This window comes from Jaculus jaculus, chromosome 2, assembly GCF_020740685.1.
Source record: "Jaculus jaculus isolate mJacJac1 chromosome 2, mJacJac1.mat.Y.cur, whole genome shotgun sequence".
Taxonomy (NCBI): Eukaryota; Metazoa; Chordata; class Mammalia; order Rodentia; family Dipodidae; genus Jaculus; species Jaculus jaculus.
This window is the reverse complement of record NC_059103.1, coordinates 74008827-74033645: the sequence shown is the minus strand read 5'-3', so window position 1 is coordinate 74033645 and position 24819 is coordinate 74008827. Positions and strand designations below refer to the sequence as shown.

General features: G+C 38.5%; 1 protein-coding gene across 7 annotated transcripts in view; it reads right to left on the bottom strand.

The window, feature by feature from the left end:
- The window catches only part of Spidr (scaffold protein involved in DNA repair), a 453987-nt gene that overhangs the window by 390049 nt on the left and 39119 nt on the right, over positions 1 to 24819 (bottom strand). For 5 of the 7 annotated variants that reach the window (XM_045143466.1, XM_045143467.1, XM_045143469.1 and 2 more), the window contains exons 2-5: positions 23470 to 23607; positions 22241 to 22307; positions 18760 to 18936; positions 15817 to 15980 (exon numbers count right to left, since the gene is read on the bottom strand). In XM_045143466.1, the coding sequence (XP_044999401.1) occupies positions 15817 to 15980; positions 18760 to 18936; positions 22241 to 22307; positions 23470 to 23607 (546 nt within the window). The remainder of the gene's footprint in view (positions 1 to 15816; positions 15981 to 18759; positions 18937 to 22240; positions 22308 to 23469; positions 23608 to 24819) is intronic. The other 2 variants (XM_045143468.1, XM_045143472.1) reach the window with 1 other exon arrangement.

Here is a 24819-nt window from a genome sequence, read left to right as displayed (position 1 = left end):
AAGTTTGAAAATCTGAAAGAAATAGATGATTTTCTTGATTTATATGACCTACCTAAATTAAATCAGGATAAGATTACTTACTTAAATAGACCCGTAACAAGTATGGAGATCCAATCAGTTATCAAAAATCTCCCAGGTAAAATTAAGTCCAGGCCCAGATGGATTCACTGGTGAATTTTACCAGACCTTCAGAGAAGAACTAACACCATTGTTTCTTAAGATTTTCCATAAAATAGAAAAAGAAGGAATCCTACCAAACTCCTAGGAAGCCAGCATCACCCTGATTCAAAACCAGGCAAAGATAGAACAAAAAAAGAAAATTACAGACCAATCTCCTTCATGAACACAGATGCAAAAATTCTCAACAAAATATTGGCAAAAGAATACAAGAATATATCAGAAAGATCATTCACCCCTACGAAGTTGGCTTTATCCCAGCAATGCAGGGATGATTCAACATATGCAAATAGATACATGTAATACATTATATAAATGGTCTGATGGATGAAAATCACATGATCATCTCATTAGACGAAGAGAAATCATTTGACAAAATCCAACCTCCCTTCATGATAAAAGTACTACACAGACTCGGAATAGAAGGAGTATATCTCAATATAACAAAGGGTATTTATGACAAGCCTACAGCCAACATGGGGAAAAACTGGAAGCTTTTCCACTAAAATCAGGAACACTGTTATTAAATATAGTACTGGAAGTCTTAGCCATAGCAATAAGGCAAGAGACACACAAAAAGGATACAAATTGGAAAAGAGATAAGTTATCATTATTTGCAGATAACATGATTCTATACATAAAGGACCCTAAAGACTCTAACAGCAAACTGTTTGAGCTGATAAACACTTATAGCCATGTAGTAGAATACAAAATAAACACACAGAAATCAGTAGCCTTCCTATATGCTAACAACAAACACACAGGGAATGAAGTCAGAGAATCATTCCAATTCACAATTGCATCAAAAAAATAAATGGGAAATTTTGTGGAAGAGGGGGCGGAAAGAATGTCAGAGCCACATGTTGGGTCATGATATACAGAGACATTTATCGTACCAATAACTGTGGGCTACTCCAAAATGCATGACCCATATACCTCAACAAGGAGGGGGTCAATGGGGAGGGGGTAGGTCACGGATGAGCCTAATAATGGTACCAAACTGCCTGTACTTGCAGAATAGAAAACTAATATAAATAAATAAATAAATAAATAAATAAATAAATAAATAAATAAAGTACCTTGGAATAAACTTAATAAAGGAAGTGAAAGATCTCTACAATGAAAACTTTAAAACACTCAACAGAGAAATTGCAGAAGACACTAGGAATTTAAAAAGATATCCCTTGTTCTTGCATCTGAAGAATCAATATTGTGGAAATGGCAATCTTACCAGAAGCAATCTATATATTTAAAGCAATGCCCATTAAAGTTCCAATAGTATTCTTCACAGGAATAGAAAAAACAACCCAAAAATTCATTTGGAAGCACAAAAAAAGTGTCAAATATCTAAAACAGTACTGACCAACAAAAATAAGGCTGGTGGTATCACCATATCTGATGAACCAAACCAAGGAAGTGAAGGATCTCTACAATGAAAACTTTAAAACACTCATAAAGGGAATAGAAAGGAAGGGGTGGGATACTTAATAGCATAGTACTGTGTATATATAAGTAGAAGAATAGATTAATGGAAGTGAAAAGGCCCGAGTGGGGTCAGGGGAAGAGATTGAGCAGAGGAAAGGTAGAGGAAGGGCTAATCAAAATCTAAGAGGATATAAATAAATCATATGGAAACCTACTTTTTTGGACAATGGAACACACAGGAGCTGTAGATTGTTGCTAGAAAATTTTAGTGCCAGGGATGGGATACCTTCTAGTGAGTTGTTGGCCAGGGAGGTTATTGATGCCCCCAACACATTATAGGCCATTGCCGAGGCCCTTAGTTTCCCACCAGGAATAGATGGTAAGACTCTACTGCTAAAGACTCTACATACTTGGGCTGAAAGGCCACTGAGAAATCCTGCTGGAACTGAGCTGACAACCTCCTCCATGTAGAGCAGATGACAGAAAGCTAGAAGAAGCCATTCTACATGCAGTTCAATGGGACAGAGAGAAATCACCAGTGAAGATACTCAACAGTAGACACTACAAGTCTTAAATTTTGCCAGCCAGGCCTAATGAGCCAACTGTTGCAATAGTGGCACATCTGTCTTGGTGGAAACCAACTGCCCTCTAATTGGACTGGAGTCCTGCTCCATGGGAGGGTATACATCCCTGATACTAACAACTTAAAACAGGGGTAGTCACGAGCCCTAGGGCTGTAATGTCTGCTGCTGTCTGGCTAAATGTACATACTATGCTTATGAAACTGCCCAGTAAGCACTTCTCTTAATGTTCATACCCATATATTAATGTTACTCTCACTTTTGGTAGAGAATCTTCTCTTTTCAGATGGCAGTGACCTTGGGATGACTCAGAAGGCATCATGGTGCTGGAAAGAAGTGACAGGAATGTTCTGCAGTGCATTATCTCTGTTATACCTTCTAAGGCTCAGGGTCCATTGCAGAAGAGCCAAAGGAAAGGTAGGACTCCTTACAATGTGCTCCTCCAGACACAAAATGGCCTGGATACCCATGATCTCACAGTGCCTGACACTACCTACACAAGACCATCATAATAGGAGAAAATATCATGACATCAAAATAAAAGAGAGACTGATTAATCAGGCGAGGGGATATGATGGAGAATGTTGTTTCAAAGGGGAAAATGGGGGGAGGGAGGGCATTACCATGGGATATTGTTTACAATCATGGACATTGTTAATAAAAAAAATTTGTAATGATTTTATTATCACTAGGCTTGCCATGGAAATATGCTCCATGGAATGTTAAAGCTGAAGTGAAAAAACACTCGTCAGTAACTAACAACTGTAAAGAAATGAAAATCTTGCCAGGTGTGGTAGCACACACCTGTAATCCTAGCACTCGGGAGGCAGAGGTAGGAGGATCACAGTGAGTTCAAAGCCAACCTAAGACAAAACAGTGAATTCCAAGTCAGCCTCTGCTCGAGTGAGAACCTGCCTTGAAAAATGGAAAAACTGAGAAAAGAAAAAAGAAAAAAAGGAAGAAAGGAAAGAAGGAGGGTTGGAGGGATGACTTAGCATTTAAGGCATTTGCCTGCAAAGCCAAAGGACCCAAATTCAACTCCCCAGGATCCATGATAGCCAGTTGCACAAGGGGGTGCACATGTATGGAGCTCATTCGCAGTGGCTGGAGGCCCTTGGTGCACCTATTCTCTCTCTCTCTCTCTCTCTTTATCTGTCAAATAAATAAAAATAAAAGTTAAAAAAATTAAAAAATGAAAATCTCAAGTTCAGGGCCACCCTGAGAATACAGAGTGAATTCCAGGTCAACCTGAGCTAGAGTGAGACGCTACCTTTAAAAATAAAATAAAATAACTAAAAAATAATAAAGAAATGAAAATCTCAGGGAAGGCAAATACAACGTAAGTATGAAAGTGGGCAGCACTGCAACTGCTTTCTACATAACTTTAAAGAGTAACATATCTAAGAAACATTAGTCTAAAAGACAGAATTATTATAATTTTGCTATGTTAACACTACATTTTTTTATTACACAAAAGTCTGGATTTAAGCGAACTATCAGTCTACGTTTTCAGTCTACATTTGGAGACACAATGTAGAAGGATGCAACTCTGTGACGTGAGCAACCTAAAGTATGAGTGGAGCTATAAATTTCTGTTTTTGAAGTTAAATAGGTACAATTAAATGAAAATGTTGAAATTTTATGATTTAAATGTAACCCCCAAAGAATAGGAATAAATAAAAATAAATTTTTTAAAAACTTTAATCCTCATAGTAACACAAAGAGCCAAAGAATATGCCAAAAAAAGGGGAAAAAATTGTTTTTCTACTGTATCAAACAATTCATACGTTATTGTCAGTGGAATCATGTCTATAATAATATATATGATTCAGAAATTTTAAATGGAGATAAAATAATGTAACATAGTGACACATGGTTATAATTCTAGCACTCAGGAAGTACAGGAAGGAGGAATAGAGTTCAAGGCCAGTCTTGACCACATATCCAGTTCCTGGTAAGTCTGGGGTAACTGAAACTCAAAAAACTAAAAACAGCCAGTTGTGGTGCTAGTGCATGCTTTAATCCCAGCCATTGGGAAGCAGAAGTAGGAGGATCGTTATGACTTTTGAGGGTGCCTGAGACTACATAATGAATTCCAGGTTAGCAGGGGCTAGACTGAAACCATACCTCGAAAAATAAAAAAACAAACAAACAAATATACCACTACCAGTAACAACATAACTAAAACCAAAACCAGGTATGATGGCACACATCTTTAATCCTAGCACTCAGGAGGTAGAGGTGGGACTACAGAGTGAGTGTTCACCAGGTCAGACTGGGCTAGAGTGAGACTCTTCCTTGGGCAAAAAAATTCAAACAACAAAGCAAAACAGTTGAAGAGAACACACGTCCTGGGCTGGAGAGATGGCTTATTGATTTGGCCTGCAAAGCCAAAGGACCCAGGTTTCATAACCCAGGACCCACATAAGCCAGATGCACAAAGTGGTGCATGTGTCTGGAGTTTGCTTGCAATGGATGGAAGCCCTGGTGCACCCATTCCCTCCCCCCCCCCCATTTCTCTCAAATAAATAAATAAAATATATTAAAAAAGAACATGCGTACTTTGGACATTAGCATGGGGAGATAAATCTAAAATACGAGTAACATGTCACGTCTGATGTAACAGTCTTTACAGATGAAAACCATGAAGTTACATGCCTTAGTTCCTTTGTCATTATATATCACTTAGTCATGTGGTGGTTGTTCTTACACAGCAAAAACTTCAATCAGCAATTTAGACATTTTATAAACTGAGAAATCTTGGACCAATTGATAATATTTGACTGTATTAACATTTTAGTGCTAAAAATATGTTAATCTCTTAAAATTCTGACATTATACAGTCTGTGTTAAACATGCTGTTTTTTATAATGTTTTACTTCTGCCTTAAGATTTAGGTTTTTTAAATGTACTTTTGCCCTGAATTAAGTGTTAATTTGATGGGAACTGTGCTTTTAAAATCATCACTTGCTGGATTCTAATAAATTAAAGTTAAACTTGAAAAAAAATTGCAAACATTTTTAAACAAGAAAGACTGTAATGCAAGAAATGAAGGACAAAAGAAAGGAGTAATGCAAACAAAAAAACAAATTAATTCTCTAATCAAAGCTAAGAGATTAGGGGCTAAGGAGACAGTAAAGAAGTTAAAGGTTCTTGCTTACAAAGCAGTATTGGTTCAATTTTCCAGGACCCATGTAAAGCCAGATGCACAAAGTGGCACAAGCACCTGGAGTTCATTTGTAATAGCAAGAAGCCCTGGTACACCCATTCTCTTTCTCCTCTCTCTCAAGTATTTTTCAAATAGAAATTAGCAGACTGGATTTAAAGGTTAAAAAGTAGCTGGAGAGATGGCCCAGCAACAGAAGGTACTTGTGTGCAAAGCCTAATGACCAGATTCAATTCCCAGTACCCACATAAAACCATATACACAAATTCGCATGCATATGGAGTTTGTTTGCAGTAGCAAGAGACCCTATTGGGTCCATTCACATATTATCTCTTTCTCCTTGCAAAAAATAAATAAATAAATTGTTTTAAAATATTTTTATTTATTTATTTGAGAGAGAGAGAAAGCAGCAGATAGAGAGAGAGAGAAAATTGGTGTGCCAGGGCCTGCAGGCACTGCAAATGAACTCCAAATGCATGGATCACCCCATGCAGATGGCTTCCATGGGTCCTGGAGAATCGAAACTGGGTCCTTAGGCTTCACAGGCAAGTGCCTTAACCCTGAGCCATTTCTCCAGCCCAAATAATATATATTTTTTTAAGTTAAAAAAGGCAGCCAAACATGGTGGCACATGCCTTTAATCCCAGCACTTGAGAAGTAGAGGTAGGAGGATCACCATGAGTTCAAGGCCACCCTGAGACTACATTGTGAATTCCAGGTCAACCTGGACTAGAGCAAGCCCCACTTAAAAAAAAAAAAAGAAAAAAAGTTAAAACAACTTGTTTACGCTATAGTCACTTTACCTGTACAGACATTAACAGATTGAAAATAAAATGATGCAAAAAGATACACCACACAAATAGTAACTACAAAAGAGCAGCAGTGGCCATACCAATACCCAAAAACATATATTTAAATTTTAAAAAAGATGGCACAGCAGTTAAAGGCACTTGGTTATGGAACCTACTAACCCAGGTCCAATACCCACATAAAGCTGGACACAAAGTGGCACATGGGTCTGGAGTCATGTGAAGCAGCAAGAGGCCTTGGCATGTCCATCCTCATTTTCACTGTTATTCTCAAGTAAATAAATTTTAGAAAGATTAGGGGAAATAAAGGAAGACACATATTAACAAAAGGCTTAATACAGCAAAAAATATGAAAATTATAAATGTTTAAATACCTAGTAAGAGTTCTTAAAAATATGTGAAGCAAAACTGACAGAAATAAAAGGAAATACAGACAGTTCTTCAAGAATAGTGGAAGAAATCAATACTCCAGTCTCAGGAAAGGATAGAAGATGTAAATAAGCAAACAGGGAATGTATTATAATAGCGTGATCACATCTAACAGATGTACATACACAGCACTGTACCTAATAACAGTATACAGACTTTTCTCAAAGGTTATGGGACAAGTTCCAGGACAAAACACATTATCCATGACCTCACAGTGCCTGACACTACCTACACAAAACCATCCTAATAAGAGAAAAAGATGAAAGAAGAGACTGGTTGAGAGGGGGAGGGGATATGATGGAGAGTGGAGTTGAGAAGAGGAATTGGGGGGGGTGAATTATCATGGTTTATTGTCTATAATTATGGAAGTTGTCAATAAAAAAGTAAAATTTAGAAAACACATTAGGGCACAAATTTAAAATATGGCAAAGGGTGGAGAGATGGCTTAGCAGTTAAGGCACCTGCCTGTGAAGCCTAAGGGCCCAGGTTTGATTCCCTAGTACCCATGTAGGCCAGATACACAAGGTGGATCATGAGTCCTGAGTTCATTTGTTGTGGCTGGAGGACCTGATTGCCCATTTTCTCTCTCTACCAGTCTCTCTTTGTCTCTTTCTCTCTCACACAAATAGATAAAAGTAAATTAAAATATAGCATAAACACTGAATAGTTTTTGAAAGGAAGCCAATTCTGACAACATAAAAGGCCCTTAAGGATATCATGCTAAAAGAAATAAATAACTCATAAAGACAAAATTTTGATTCCACTCTTAGAATAATTACAGTAGTCCAAATTATAGACACAGAAAGTAGAATGATGATTATCAGGAGCTGGTATGTGAGGAACTTGTGAGTTACTGTTTGGTGGGCATAAAGTTTCTGTTTTATAAGGTGAAATGAGTTCTGAAGACAGATAATGATGATAGTTGTATTACATTATGCATATATTTAATAACACTGAACCATACACTTAAAATAACCCAAAGAGCCGGGTGTGGTGGTGCATGCCTTTAATCCCAGGAGGCAGAGGTAGGAAGATTGCCGTGAGCTGAAGGGTACTCTGAGACTACATAGTTAATTCCAGGTCAGCCTGGACCAGAGTGAGACCCTATTTCGAAAAAACAAACAACAACAACAACAAAAAAAAAAACCCTGAAGAGTAAGTTTATGTCATGTGTATTTTAAAATTTAAAATATTAGAGAAAAGAATCTTCAATATACCTCCAGAACTTAGAAATGTTTGAGAACTTTTTTCAGATTATTTTCTAAAGGATTATAACGTCCTTCTATGTGATAATATAAGATTTTGTTTATTCCTGTTTTATTAAAACTTTTCCATAATTCTTTTTTCTTCTAAACATGCTGGTAAGAACACAAAGAAAATATCACTTTCATAACACTGAATCCAATTTTAAATTTGTAGACCACATTTGTTTTCTCTTGAAAACTGCATGAACTACTTTTCGGTCTTTCATCTGTGCCAGCCAGCTTCTGTTCCCCTCTTACAAAAATGTCTGAAGTTCACTCAGCTAATTTCATGTTTACTATATCTATTAGTCTAGATTTGAATAGCAGTCACTATATGAAGCACTTGAGAATTATATAACAGACTTTAGCCAAACCTAATCTTTTTCAGACTCCTCGAAAAATATCGTAAATACAACTTCTTGCTATGTTTCTACTGCCCTCTACAGGAGTGATTCTTAGAAGATGTGAGAAAATTGAGAAAAATCCATAAACTAATATCAGAGTGCTATCAACAGAATAAGATAGAGAGTAGTATCAATATTAAGTATCCCAAAACACAGCATTGAAAAGAAGCTATTTCTATTGGCTTTGGCCAAATAAACTGATCATTTTAAATCCACACAGTAGAATGCATATACTCAAAATAATGTGGAATCATATGCTACATGAATGAATCTCATTCTGCCATTTATATTTAATACATAAGAACTTGGAGTTAGCGTGTTGTACATATTGTAGCTGCTATTACAATTATTAATACCACAGCATAACAGCCAGAGCTGCAGCCCTGAAGCTAGAATGGTTAAATTAGAATTCTGGGTCACTTATTTACTACTTTATAATAGAAGGAAAATTATTTATCTTTCTGTGCCTCAAAATCCTCATTTAAAAATTAGGGAAGATAAAATAGTTCAGAGTTATGGTGAGGTTTAAGTGAGCTAATGCATGTAAGTAAATGTATGATATGCAAAGGATCTCTAATATAACTTCCATTGGTTTTCTCACCACAATTCTACACAAGTCTTAACAGGCAAAGAGAGAATTAAGCATGTTCAAAATATTAAAAATAAAAATGATAACCAGGCATAGTGGTGCATGCCTTTAATCGCAGCACTGAGGAAACAAAGGCAGGAGGATCGCCAAAAGTTTGAGGCCAGCCTGGGACTAAACACTGAGTGCCATAGTGAGACCATAGCTACAAATACATACATACATACATACATACATACATACGTACATACATATATACATACATACATACATACATGAAGGAAGGAAGGAAGGAAGGAAGGAAGGAAGGAAGGAAGGAAGGAAGGAAGGAAGGAAGGAAGGAAGGAAGGAAGGAAGGAAGGAAGGGCTGGAGAGACGGCTTAGCACTTAAGGCCTGTGAAACCAAAGCACCCAAGTAAGCCAGATGCACAAAGTGGTGCATGCATCTGGAGTTCGTTTGCAGTGGCTAAAGGCACTGGCACACCCATTCTCTCCCTATCTGCCTCTTTCTATCTCAAATAAATAAAATAAATAAACAAAAATATATGAGTCCTAATACCAAAAACAAAGTATAAGAGGGCAAAGTAAAAATGTAGAGCCATTTAAAATTTGTTTGGAATTGTTATACACTAAAACATCCAATTATAACTATGGGATGTTGCTGTGCTTTGAGTATAGCATGCCCTCCATAGGCTTTTGTGTTTGAACACTTGGTCCCCAGCCTTGATGGAAGAAGTGGGTCACCAGGGGTGGTACTTAAGGTTTGATAGCCCCACCCCATATCCTGTTCATTCTCCACTTCCTGACTGAAATGTCAGGCTGGCCTGTTATGACTTCCCCTTTCCTTCCTTAAGTTGATTTTGATCAGGTATTTGTTCCTAGTAATGAGAAAGTACTACAGATGTCATATTCTAAGTTGCAGTAGATACAAAAATGTCTTCCTTATTTTTATTCCTTAAAGGAATCAAAGCATACTGTGACAGAAAATCCTTTGAAAGAAGGAACAAAAGGAAGAAAAGACTAAGGATGTACAAAATAACCAGAAAAAAAAGGGTCAAATGCTAATAAGTCCTTACCTATTGTTTCCTAGGATGTAAGTAGAATATCTTATCCAATCAAAAGACACTGTGGCTAAATGGAGTTTTTTTGTTTGTTTGTTTGTGTTTTATTTTTGTTTTGTTCTTGTTTTTGTTTTAAAGTAGGGTCTCACTCTAGCTCAGGCTGACCTGGGATTCACTGTGTAGTCTCAGGGTGGCCTTCAACTCATGGCAATCTTCCTACCTCTGCCTCCCAAGTGCTGGGATTAATGGCATGCACCATCAAGCCTGGCACTAAATGGAGGTTTTTTTTTTTTTAATTTTTTTGTTCATTTTTATTTATTTATTTGAGAGTGACAGAGAGAGAGAGAGAGAGAGAGAGAGAGAGAGAGAATGGGCGTGCCAGGGCTTCCAGCCACTGCAAATGAACTCCAGATGCGTGTGACCCCTTGTGCATCTGGCTAAAGTGGGTCCTGGAGAATCGGGCCTCGGGGTCCTTAGGCTTCACAGGCAAGTGCTTAACCACTAAGCCATCTCTCCAGCCCAAAATGGAGTTTTAAAAGAAAGAACAAGATTCACTTGTATACTATGCTAAGAGAAAAAATAATTACGCCATTAAGGTACAGACAGAATGAAATGAAAAGATGGTATTCAATGCAAAGGGAAACCAAAAGAAAGCAGAGGTAGCTATACTTACATAAACTAAACTTTAAGTCATGAGCTGTAAAGATAACTTCATTATATAGTGATAAAAGGGTCAATTCATCAAGAGGAATTAATTCTTTGGGTTTTATTGCTTTTTTTTTTTTTTTCTTTTGAGGTAGGATCTTACTCTAGCCTAGGCTGACCTGAAATTCACTGTGTATTTTCAGGCTGGCCTCAAACTCACAGTGATCTTCCTTACCTCTGCTTCCTGAGTGGTGGGATTAAAGGCATGGACCACCACTCCTGGCTTAACAATTTTAATATTTTATTTATTTATTTGAAAGAAACATATAGCGAGAAAGACAGAATGGGCACGCCAAGGCCTCTAGCCACTGCAAATGACCTCAAAACACATGCACCTCCTTGTGCATCTGGCTTACATGGGTCCTGGGGAATCGAACCCGGGTCCTTAGGCTTTGCAGACAAACACCTTAACCGCTAAGCTGTTTCCCCAGCCCAACAATTTTAAATATATATGCATGGCCTAGTGAGATGGTACCATGGATAAAGCATGTACTATACAAACATAAGGATTGGTGTACGATCTCCAGCCCCCATGTGAATGCCAAATGGGCAAGGTAACCTGCCTATACTTCCAGCTTGAGAGAGAGGAGATCCATAAGGCAAGATGACTAGCTAGACTAGCCAAACTGACAAGCCCTGGGTTCAAAAGAGACTCTACCTCAACAAAATGGAACCCAATCAAGAAAGACACCTTATGTCAACCTCTGGCATCCATATGTACCCGCACACACATGCACACACGCAAACACATATACACATTCATACTACAAATGCATGCAAAAATTTACATATGCACTCAACATTAAAATACCTAAATATATAAAGTAAAAATTAACATATCTAAAGGGAAATATAGACTGCAATATATTTGATGGGCTGTTTACAGCTCATTCTCAGCCATCTGCATATCACCCAGATAAAAAATTAGTAAGGAATGCTGGGCGCAGTGGCACACGCGCCTTTAATCCCAGCACTCGGGAGGCAGAGGTAGGAGGATCGCCATGAGTTCAAGGCCACCCTGAGACTCCATAGTGAATTCCAGGTCAGTGTGGGCCAGAGTGAGACCCTACCTCGAAAAAAAAAAAAAATTAGTAAGGAAAAGGCCGGGCGTGGTGGCACGCACGCCTTTAATCCCAGCACTCGAGAGGCAGAGGTAGGAGGATTGTGATGAGTTTGAGGAGACCCTGAGACTACATAGTTAATTCTAGGTCAGCCTGGACCAGAGTGAGACCCTACCTCAAAAAAAAAAATTAGTAAGGGAATGTTGCATCTAAAATATATTTGCGGGCTGGAGAGATGGCTTAGCGGTTAAGCGCTTGCCTGTGAAGCCTAAGGACCCCGGTTCGAGGCTCGGTTCCCCAGGTCCCACCTTAGCCAGATGCACAAGGGGGCGCACGCGTCTGGAGTTCATTTGCAGAGGCTGGAAGCCCTGGCGCGCCCATTCTCTCTATCTGTCTTTCTCCCTGTGTCTGTCGCTCTCAAATAAATAAATAACAAATGAGCAAAAATATTTTTAAAAAAAAAATAAATAAATAAAATATATTTGCTCCAAAGCATTTTACAAGTGATAGTAAATTGTTTTTGTCTTTGGTGCCTGGATGATTTCAACTAGCAGAATGCATTTATTTTATGCTTACAATGTTGTTACAAATAGAATTTCTTTCTTTAATGAGAACAGTATATATATTTTATTTAGTCATTCATCCAAAGCTGGACACGGAGATTGCTTCCATCTTGGCTATGATGAATGATGCTGCCATACTGATTTTAATCCCTTTGGATATATACCCAGTAATATGATAGAAGAATTTTGTTTGGAGAGACATACAAATAGGCAATATAAAATTTAAAATGCATATCATCAGCAGTCAGAAATTCAAATTAAAACCCAGTAAGATATACCTCATACTCACTAAAACAGCTACTACCAAAAGGGCGTAAGACGAGCTGTAATCCCAGCACTCAATGAGTTCCAGGTCAGCCTGACCTTGAGTGAGAACTGACCACAAAAGAAAACACCCTTGAAGCTCAAAGGGGATATAGCTCAGTGGTATACTGTTGCAGTTACCTTCATTTTGCTGGGACAAAGAACCTTACCAAAAACAGCTTATTAGGAAGAAAGGGTTTATTTTGGCTTGCAGATTTGAGGGGAAACTTCACGAGGACAAGGAAAAGCATGGCATGAGCAGAGGCTGGACGTCTCCTCTGCTATAGCAGGTGGGTGACAAATGGTGGCAGGACAGTGAGCTGAACACTGGTAAGGAGGAACTGGCTACAATGTTCATTAGCCTGCCCCGGCCCCCAACAACACACCTCCTCCAGTAAGAATCCAGCCAAACTGGCATTAGCTGGGAATCAAGATCCAGAACACATGAGTCTATGGGGGATGCCTAGTTCAAACCACAAGTACATACCTGGTATGCAGAAAACCATAGATTTGATCCCCACTACATATGGCCCCCCACAAAAAAAGATGAAAGATATCAAATATCCATCTTTATCAGTCTTGAGGACTTCCCAAAACAACAGAGATCTAAGAAGTTTGACAAACACCAAGAAGAAAAACCTTTCCAAGCCATACCATAACCAAACTGCTTATAATGAGTAGTAGAGAAAATCTTAAAAGGTCAAAAATGAGAATGCTACAGCCTTATAAAATTATAAAATAAAGCTTTCGAAGTTTAGAAGGAAAACTACTCCTAAGTTTTCAATCATTTATTGACATACTCTAGCTTTTCTTTTCGAATCACTGGCTCATTCTGCAGCCTCAGTCTGTCCAGTGCTGGGATTCCCAATACGCATCACCACACCCAGTGATAAAAGCATCTCCAGACGTACCAAGTCTCAAATAATAATCTTCTGTGAATTTGTTCTAAAAGGCTACTGGAAGAAGCATCCATCCAAAAAAATGAAAACCAAGAAAACATGAAACTCATAAACAAATTCCTAGAATGACACTGTTATGGTTTGAATCTGAAAGTCCTCCACAGGTTTGTGTACTGAACACTTGGTCTCCTCAGATGGTACTATTTTGGGAGATTCTGGAAACTTCAGGAGGTGAAACCTAGATGGAGAAGTAGATGGATAGAGGCATAACTCTGAAGATTCTACCTAGTCGCCAGTCCTTCCTGCTCCTCTATCTGTCACTTCTCCACAAAATGTTCTCCCTACCATGAAGTTCTGTCCAAGTACATGAGGCCAAGCAACAATAAACTGAACTCCTGAAATTGAGCCCAAAAAATCTTTCCTCCTTTATGTTTTTCTCTTGGGTATTTTGCTAATAGTTATGATATAGTAACTAATGCAGGTGATGGAAAATATTCACAGAGGACATTAAATTCAAACTGGACTGACTAGGAAGTTGAGGGCTGGAGTTCTCTAAGAAAATGGGACTGATAAAATACCATCTATGTCTAAAAGATTAACAATAAGGCTAAACAATACTGACAAGTTACATTAAAAGTGTAAAAATTTAATCACAGCACTCGGAAGGCAGAGGTAGGAGGATCGCCATGAGTTCAAGGCCACCCTGAGACTCCATAGTGAATTCCAGGTCAGCCTGGGCTAGAGTGAGACTCTACCTCGAAAAAAAAAAAAAAATTATAAAAATATAGGGCTGGAGAGAAGGCTTAGCAGTTAAGGCACTTACCTGTAGAGCCTAAGAATACAGGTTCTATTCCCCAGATGCACATGGTGGTACATGCATTTGGAGTTCATTTGCAATGGCTAGAGGCCCTCTCATCTCTCAAATCAATCAATAAATAATTTTTTTAAAAACTGGGGCTGGAGCCAGGTGTGGTGGTGCACACCTTTAATCCCAGCCCTCGGGAGGCATAGGCAGGAGGATCGTCGTGAGTTCAAGGCCACCCTGAGACTACACAGTGAATTCCAGGTCAGCCTGGGCTAGAGTGAGACCCTACCTCAAAATCAAACAACAAAAAAAATTGGGGCTGGTGGGATGGCTTAGTGGTTATGATGCTTGCCTGCAAAGCTAAAGGACCCAGGTTCAATTCCCCAGGACCCACCTGAGCCAGACATAAGGTGCCGCATACATCTGTAGTTTATTTGCAATGGCTGGAGGCCGTGGCATGACCATTCTCTCTGTCTGTCTCTCTGTCTCTCTTTCTCTCTGATAAACAAATAAAAAATTATTTTAAAAAATTGCCAGGCATAGTGGCACACGCCTGTAATCCCAGTACTCAGGAGGCAGAGGCAGAAGGACTGCTATGAGTTCAAGGCCACCCTGAGACTACACAGTGAATTCCACCTTGAAAAACCAAACAAAAAAAATTTTTTTAAAGGTGGAGGGGCTGAAAAAGAGATAGCTTAGTGGTTAAGGCACTAGCCTGTGAAGTCTAAGAAGCCAAGTTTGATCCACAGTATCTACATAAACCAGATACACAAGGTGGCACATGTGTCTGGAGTTTGTTTGCAGTGGCTAGAGGCCCTAGCACTATCTGTCCCCCATTCTATCTGTCTCCCACCCCCAAATTAATAAATAAAACATTTTTTAATAATTTAAAAAACCTGGGCATGGTGGCACTCATCTTTAATCCCAGCACTTGAAACGCAGAGTAGGAGGACCACTGTGAGTTTGAGGCCAGCCTGGGACTATAGAGTGAGTGCCAGGTCAGCCTGGGCTAGAGTGAGACCCTACCTCAAAGGAAAAAAAAAAAGAAAAAGAAAAAACACTATGTCTAAGGAAAACAAAAAAGAAAAACATTCACCTTGGTTTTTAATCTTACTGATTCATAATTATGTCAATATTGAAATGTAATCTCATGAATGGAAAGGCAGTGAAAGTTCAGGGTATAGCTGGTAGTGGAACATGGGTGAAGTGAATTCAGTATAGCACCTGCCTGCTATTTAGAGATAAGAAAGTTAAGAATTTAAAAATATACTAAGAGATAAAACTGGTTGTCCCTAAGAAGGTGGGGTTAAGAGTATGGATACAAAAAGGTAACAAATGTAATAAAGAGAATAAAAGATTTTCAAATATATTCTTGGGGCTGAGGAGATGGCTACACAGTTAAAGGTGCTTGCTTGCAAAGCTTGCCATCCCAGATTCAATTCCCCAGTACCCACATAAACTCATAGATATGCAATGTGGCACTTGCATCTGGAGAACAACTGCAGTAGCAAGAGGCCCTGGTCCACCCATTCTCATTTTCTCTCTCAAATAAATAAAATACAGTAACTTATATCTATATCGTCTATATATATTCTTACCTTAGAAAGCTCAGGTAAGCCATCCTCACTTGTCAAAGAATGACCACTTGCACAAGAAGCACAATCTGAGATTGCCATGGCACCCTCACCATCTTCACTTTCATTGCAGTCATCAGCATCTTTCCTATTGCTGTCAACCTCCCAGTCAATAGACTGTACTTCATCTAAAATGACAAATTTTCACACTTTTAATTTTATTCCCTTCTAATTTTTTAGCCTTATTTTTATCCTCAGTAGCTAATATATTCATGATACAGTAATTTTTTTCTATAGATTTCTTTCATCAGCATTTCAAGAAACAAAGTAAATTGTTTGCAGTTTACCACATAAGTTCTTTAGCAAAATTTGAAGTCTGAAAGCTAAATTACATTCATATAATAGCCAAATGTACTAATTTTAATCTGCTACTATGCTCAAATAACTGAAGGTGGTTTATTAAAGATAAATTAACCTCTAAGCAATACACATAACATAAATTTTTTCTACAGCACAAAGTATTAGTGCTCCCACACAGCTACTTCATCAACTGAGCAAACTAATAAGCCATAATGATTCTATTTTAGAAGTCTGATAACAACAATCTCATCTCCACTAAAGTGAAGTAATATGTTAAAAATGTACTAGCTTTAGCACATGACAGGACCATAAAGTTCTAAAAAAGAAAAAATAAAGTTAAAATGGAGGGGAAAAATAAAAAGTAAATCAGTATGGTATTATTCCTCAAAAGGCATAGCAAAAGTCCATTATAAAGATTACAAAAGACTGGAGGTCATACCACCATGAACACAAGCAGATGTATAATGACACTTACTTCTCAAAATATCTCACTTCACATTTGGTCATGACAGCCAGGCAGGGGGTATGTGAAAACCTCTCTAGGTTGCTACAACTATTACAGCAGGAAGTCATGGAAACCAGAGGAGGAGGCGACATACAGTCAGAGCTGCTGCCAGCACCACAGGCTTGCTCAACACTCATTACTTACTCTTGTTTTTCATTCAACCAATCAAGTTCCTTCCAAGGGCCTATCACACCAATGCACATTACAAAATAAATAAATACAAGAGAGAACACAGGACCTCCCTGGAATAACCTTCAGATAGGTAACATATTACACTGTGAGGAGTGATACCAAATGACATATAACCAACAAGATGGGGATTTCATTTGATCACGATTCATGAAGGGGCCACTACTATTACATTAAAATGTGCAGCTTATAGATGAGAACTGGGTCCCCAGTAAGTCAAGGGATTTTACCAAAAGTATAAAAAATCAAAAGTAATTAGCCCAGAGTTTCTTTCTTTCTTTTTTTCTTTCCTTCCTTCCTTCCTTTCCTCCCTCCCTCTCTCCCTCCTTCCTTCTTTCTTTCTTTCTTTCTTTTTTTAAGGGAGGGTCTTTACTCTAGCCCAGACTGACCTGGAATTCACTATGTACTCTCAGGCTGGCCACTAACTCATAGTGATCCTCCTACTTCTGCCTCCTGATTGTTGGGATTAAAGGCATGTGCCACTGTATCTACCTAGGGTATTTTTTAAAACATCTTATTTGAGAAAGAGTGAATGAATGGGCACACCAGGGTCTCCTACTATTGCAAACAAGCTCCAGATGCATGTAACATTTTGTACATCTGGCCTTATATGGATACTGGGGATTTGCAAGCTTTGCAAGCAAGCACTGAGCCATCTTTCCAACCCCCACAGTATCTTTCTACTGCCAGGGCCCAGGAGAAATTGCAGAGGAAGTTGTGCCATCAATACTGCTCCTACTGCTAACCTGGTAACCAGGTACAAGGAAATGGTGACAGATGCAGTGACCAATCAAAACCCATCAAAGCAGAAATCCAGAGGCTACAGAAAATTCAACACTAAATTAGACTGCCAAAAGGCCTGCCATGGCTCAAGGAACATTGCAGAAGAAGGTGCGGAAAGATTGTTAAGAGCCACAGAGTAGTCAGGAATACCCTGAGACACTATCCCTGATATCCCAGAGGTATTGACTGAGGCTTTCACGCCTCACAGTGAATACCATAATCCCATTGAAAAGGGCCCCCAGGGTAACAGGAGCAGGGGTGAGGAGATAAAAGACTATACTCTGTTATAACTTATATAAAAAATTAAATTAAATAAAAAACCTGGATTTGGGCTAGTGGTAGGTTTTACCATAGTTACTGCCTACCCTACTTCCTCTTGCAATATATTCAATAAACTTTAAAAAAAAAAAAAACTAAACTGAAGCAGACAATACTATGGTGATCCAGTGGGTAGAGGCTAAGAATGCAACAAAACATTCTATAGAGGATGCACAGGACAAGACTCCCACAACAAACAATTACCTGGCTTTAAGGGGCAATAGTGCAAAAGTTAAGAAACTAAGCTGTCTGAAACATAATACATTATTAAAATGCCATCCTATCAGAACAAAAACTTACCACTAAGTTATACTTCTGCCACACACTGGATTGCAGAGTACTTACCCAGTGATAAAATTAGCCAGAAGGCAGCATGGATGTAGCACTATTTAGCAATTGAGAGAACTGTCTTTGGCATCAAGGGGACTGAAAGTAAAATCTCTAACATATCAAGCCTTAATTATTAATTATAAAAGCAACACACTAAGGCCAGTCATAGAGGCACATGACTGTAATTCTAGCACTTAGGAAACAGTAGCAGGCAGAATACATGTTCGAGGCCAAACTGGGCTATACAGTGACTTCATAGCAAGACCTTCTCAAAAAACAAAAACAAAACAAAAACACCATAATAGCCATCTCTTAAAGTTGTTATGAGAAGTATTAAATGAGACAATGTTTCTAAAGGGCTTAGTACAGAAGATAGAACTTAGTAAAATAATGACAAATATACAGAAGTAATAGAAGTTTCCCTCCACTATTGGACCTGATATTTAACAGAAACTGGATTTCTTATAAAATTGTCAATTTACCTTCAGTGACTTCATCTTCTGGACATAAAGTGTTCCTGCTACAAAACCTGTGTATCTTAGAGCTATGTCCATTATCTCTCTGTGATTTAAAAACTGCCTTGTCTTCATCTGAGGACTCACTTTCACTGGAACTCCATGTTATATTTGCAATTTCATTGCTACTCTTTGATAGAGTTTCTGTTAAAGGAAAAGGAAACACATAATTATTATCAACTAATATTGATAGTTGAATGAGATTGTATGCATGTTGTTTTGCCAAAAATGCAAACATACAAAAAAAACCTGACACTGAAAACAATGCATTATATCAAATTTTCCTGTATAACATTCCAAGTAAAAGAAAAATTAGTTTTTGGAATATGTTATAAAATAGCAACAACAACAACAAAAACCCCGGGGACTGAGTAAGCTGTTAAAGGGCTTGCTTGCGAAGTCTGCCAGACCAGGACAAAAAAGGTGCCTGTGTCTGGTGTTCATAGCAGCAAGCTGGCACATTCATACACACATACATGTAAATAGATAAATAACAATATTTAAAAAGAAGGAAAAAAGATGAGGGATAAAAGCCACAGAGATAAGCACTTAACCTCATACACGCTTTGCAAAAGTGTATTTTTACCTGTTTCCACCTCTCATAAAAATATGGTTTCCTCACCCTAAATGGTTTTGAGTTGGGTTTTGTTGTTGTTGTTGTTGTTGTTGCTGTTTTTCTGAGGTAAGGTCTCACTTTAGTCCAAGCTGACCTGAAATTCACTCTGTCGTCTCAGGGTGGCTTCAAACTCACAGTGATGATCCTACCTCTGCCTCCCACGTGCTGGGATTAAGGGCCCACCATCCTTGGTGATTTTGAATTTTTATCTTAAAATTTTTCTAACAGGCTGTTTTAAACTAACACTTTAGGAATTACTATTTTAAAAATGAACCTGTTCTAAGAAATATATTGCACCGGACCTGGTGGCGCACGCCTTTAATCCCAGCACTCGGGAGGCAGAGGTAGGAGGATCGCCATGAGTTCAAGGCCACCCTGAGATGACAGAGTTAATTCCAGGTCAGCCTGGACCAGAGTGAGACCCTACCTTGAAAAACCAAAAAAAAGAAAAAACAAAAGAGTTTACTGGTATTAGCCCTTTCACCCTTTGAGAATATACTGATCATCTACACAATAAAAAGAACAGAAATGTTCATCGAGTATGTTTTGCCTTGGGGAAATCATCCCAATAGATTCTTTTGTAATTAAGTACAAAGTAGCAACTTATCTAATATTTAGCATTTAATATTTAGTTCTCTCTCAAAGCTAAGTTTAATACAACTCCAGAAAATATACAAACTATATCTATTTAAAGAAACTTTTCTCCATAAAATTATGTTTGAAAAGTTTGGTTTAAATTGTTCTGAATATTACAACATTTGCCACTAGGAAGGAATGTAAATTTCAGTTCTATCATCAAAACATATTATAAAAAGATGTGTGCCAGTTTATTCTACAAGACAGTGTTTTTCAAATTTTAAAGAAATATTTAGAAAAAAATTTTTATATGCATAGAAAAGAAACTTGGGCTAGGAATTTAGCTGATTTGGTAGAGTAGGTAAAGTACCCAGCATATATGAAGTCCCGGTTGGACTTCAGTCCCTAGCAAAAAAGAATGGGCATGGTGGTACACATCTAAACTCCAGCACTTGGGAAGTGGAGGCAAGGCATAAGTATAACAACTGCTAGCATCAATTGAGTACCTACTATAGAAAAGCTTTTAAACTAGGGATTTTATCTATTTTTTAAGTCAATTAATACAGCCATTGAGACCCACAATATTATATCCACTTTCTAGATGCAGAAAGTGAGAGTGTGAGCACTTAGCTTGTTTTCTCAATATTACAGTGCAGAAACATGGAGATCCCTGAACTCACAGGCTCCTGACTTATGGGAGCAGCCAAGCCAGCAGCCTACCTGTCCTATATGCGCAGTCCTAGCACTGACAACACTGAGATTTTATTGGCAGCAACAGACTTATGTAAAAATCCCTAATTGGGAGCTAGAGAGATGGCTTAGCAGTTAAGGCGCTGCCCGTGAAGCCTAAGGACCCAGGCTTTATTCTCCAGGTCCCACATAAGCCAGATGCACAAGGTGGCACATGTGTCTGGAGTTCATTTGCAATGGCTAGAGGCCCTGACACACCCATTTATCTTCATCCATCCCCCCCCCCGTTTCAAATAAATAAAACTAAAAGAAATTTTTTTAATCCCTAATGGCCCAACACTCAGGAGGCAGAGGTAGGAGGATCACCGAGAGTTCAAGGCCACCCTGAGACTAAACAGTGAATTCCAGGTCAGCCTAACCTAGAGTGAGACTCTACCTCGAAAAACCAGAAAAAAAAAAAAAAAAAAATCCCTAATGGCACCAGGCGTGGTGGTACATGCCTTTAATCCTAACACTAGGGAGGCTGAGGTATGAATTCTAGGCCAGTTTGAGACTAATTCCAGGTCAGCCTGGGCTAGAGCAAGACCCTACCTTGAAAAACCAAAAAATAAATTAAAATCCCTATGTGCACTATACCATTTTTAGTGGATGTGGTGGTTTGATTCAGGTGTCCCCCATAAACTTAGGTGCTGTGAATGCTAGGTTCCCAGCTGATGGATATTTGGGAATTAATGCCTCCTGGAGGGAGTGTATTGTTGGGGGCGGGCTTATGGGCTTTATAGCCAGTTTCCCCATGCCAATGTTTGGCACACCCTCCTGTTGCTGTGTCCCACCTTATGTTGGCTAGGGGGTGATGTCCACCCTCTGCTCATGCCATCGTTTTCCCCTGCAATCGTGGAGCTTCCCCTCGAGCCTGTAAGCCAAAATAAATCTCTTTTTCCCAGAAGCTGCTCTTGGTTGGGTGATTTCTACCAGCAATGCGAACCAGACTGCAACAGTGGAAATAACCTTTTCTAACACATTTTAGCCAAGGTCCTGATATAAAGGCATATCTTCTCTAACAAAGGGAAAGTTTGGTCAGTGAAAAGCCTCAGCACCAATATTTTCCAAATGAAATATTTTTCTTCTTTAGTAATACTAGAGTTAAACCCAAACTATTCATTTATTCCCTGAAGTTATAAACCTGAATTAACCTACTGAAATCTATGATAAAAGTGAACCCAATAAAGACACACAAAATTATTAGGAATTATCAGTAAGGAGTAGGAAGAATGAGATAGATAGTAACAGAAGTGAAAAACAGAGTTCTCACAAATACATTTTTACATTGTTTCCATAGCTTTTAAACCATGAATATGTAGGCTACCCAAACTCTACAACATTTTAAAGAAAAGAAAAGAAATCTCAGAATGACATCTTAGCCTACACCTTCTCTGCCAATAAATTAACAAATTAGGGTTTGAACATTTAGCTCAGCTAGAGAGTACTTGCCTACAAGTACAAAGGCCTGGGTTTGGTCCCCAGCACCAGGAGGAGGGGAAAAAAAACTCAACAAAGCATTATTACCTTTCTTTGGTGCTGGAGATAATTCAAGTTTCCTTTTGGTAACAGTTGCCTTTTCAGCTACAGATGACTACAGGTAAAATAATAATGATGTGATTTACGTCAAAAGAGTTAAAAAACAGTAATATAATTCAGTCTTAAACTATATATTTCTTAACATGTTCCCCTCTGCCTTCCCTTATGTATATTCGTCAGTATATTTCCAAAGCACACAGTCCTTATATAAATTTATTTTTCTATTTTTCAGACTCTAAACAAAGCTGGTTAAAAACATTTCATATAGTAGTGCTAATGACTGTTCATATATATGATTACAAGGTCCTCACTACTATCTATAACCATATTATCTTGAGATTTTCTGGAAGAATTTTTCTATAAGTTACGATATATACAAAAGATAATCAGAATCTCATAGGCAAAATATTATGACTATGCAAACATTTCATAAGTATACTTCTTATAAAGAATAGTACATTTGCCAGGCATGGTGGCGCATGCCTGTAATCCCAACATTATGGAGGCAGAGGTAGGAGGATCACCATGAGTTCAAGTCCACCCGGAGACTACATAGTGAATTCCAGGTCAGCCTGAGATAAGAGTAAGACCCTACCTCAAAAAAAAAAAAAAAAAAAAAAAATAGTACTCTTAGTAATTTCATCATGAGAAAATTCTCAGTATACATTCTTCATTTACAAAAAAAAAAGTTCAAATAGTATAATTAAAAGAATTCAAGGAACGGGGCAAGAGAGATGACTCAGCAATTAAGGCACTGCTTGAAAAGCCAAGGTTCAATTCCCCAAGACCCACATAAAGTCAGATGCACAAAGTGGCACATGTATCTAGAGTTCATTTGCAGCAACTAGGGACCCTGGTTTGCACATGTGTAAGCTTTCTCATTTTGATTGCAAATAAATAAAATATATTTTAAAAAAGGAATTCACCAGGCATGGTGGCACATGCCTTTAATCCCAGCACTTGAGAAGTAGAGGTAGGAGGGTTGCCATGAGTTCAAGGGTATCCTGAGACTATATGGTGAGGTCAAGGTCAGCCTGGGCTAGAGTGAGACCCTACCCTGAAAAAAAGAAAGCAAAGGAATTCAAGGAATGAGAAAGAAAAGTACTGAACTAATTAGGAAGGATACTCCAAAGAAATATAATTGCAATAAGCTAAACACCCAGGAACCTTGGGATCTACCTTCTGTATTCAGGCAAAATAATTCCATGTGTATTTACCAAAGTCCCAGAAGTATCCTGAAATCCTTCTCCACACTTGAGCCAGGATAAGCCCACTGTCTGGAGACTTGCTCTTCTCAACTGTTGTGGCCTCTCTTCTAAAAAGGATGGGCATTCTATATCCCAATTCCTTTTCCTCTGGAGTGATTTTAAAGAAAAAAAGAGAAAATTAACTTTATTTTACATAGAGTGAAATGACAATTAGCAAGTTAGAACCCAGCAATGGTAGTAAATTTTTAATGATTTATTATTTAGCATGTATTGTGAGTATATGTGCATGTGTGCATGCCACAGCACACGGGTGGTCAGAGGACAACTTTCAGTTCAGTCCTTGCCTTCCACCTCATTTGAGGCAGACTCTTATTATTGCTCACTGCTCCCTTTGCCAGGTTTCAGGAAATGCTCTTGTCCACCTACCTTCTCACCATAGGCACACTGGAATTACAGAAGCTCACCACAGCTTCTGGCTTTTACATGGGGTCTGGAGATCAAAACTCAAGTACTCAAAGTTATGCAACAAATGTTTTATCCACTCAGCCACCTCCACAGCCCCAGAGCCATAGGTTCTGAATGTCTGAGTCTTCCCAAAAAGAATATGGCAACTAGATAGCAAAACCCAAGCTCATAGGCAGCATGACACTAGTGTCAACAAACTTCAAAATAAAAGGACAAGGCAACAATTCAAAGCCCTGTATGTGTCAACACCTAAGGGGGGAAGCAAGGCAAAGTAGACCCTAAGCTTCTGGATATGCAGTGCTCAGTAGGAAATAGTACCCAAACGAAGTAAAGGTTCCACCCTAAGATGACCATGGCTGGGACAGCATGAGATACTCAAAAGTGGCCAGCCACAACTCTCTTGCTGAATAAGGCTCCACACTGATATTGAGAAAAATGTGCCAGGAGTGGAATCCACTCAGCCATACAAGGGTGATAGAGAAATAAAGTCTAGTTGGCGGAAAGCCAGAAAGCACCCACATTCCCAGGATTACACCTGAACCTGGCATGTAGCTGGGCCTATAAAAGACTCCAATCTAGGACTCTGGGTAGGCTTTATTCCATTCCTGCCATCTCATGAGCAGGAGCTCTTCATACTCTCTGAATCTAATAAAATCTCTCTAAACTTTACCTTTTGGTCTATGGATGTCAATTCTTTGAATTCATAAGACAAGAATCTGAAGACACCTCAAATCCTCATATCACATAAGTACACTGTCATATATTAGTGTGTTGGCAGAAGAACTCCAATTCCTGTATTATATTGGTGCACTGGCACATATTGGTACATTGGCAAAGGAACCCCATTGCCTGTATAGAAGGAGAAACAGGAGTAAAGTAGTGGCTTTTTACGGG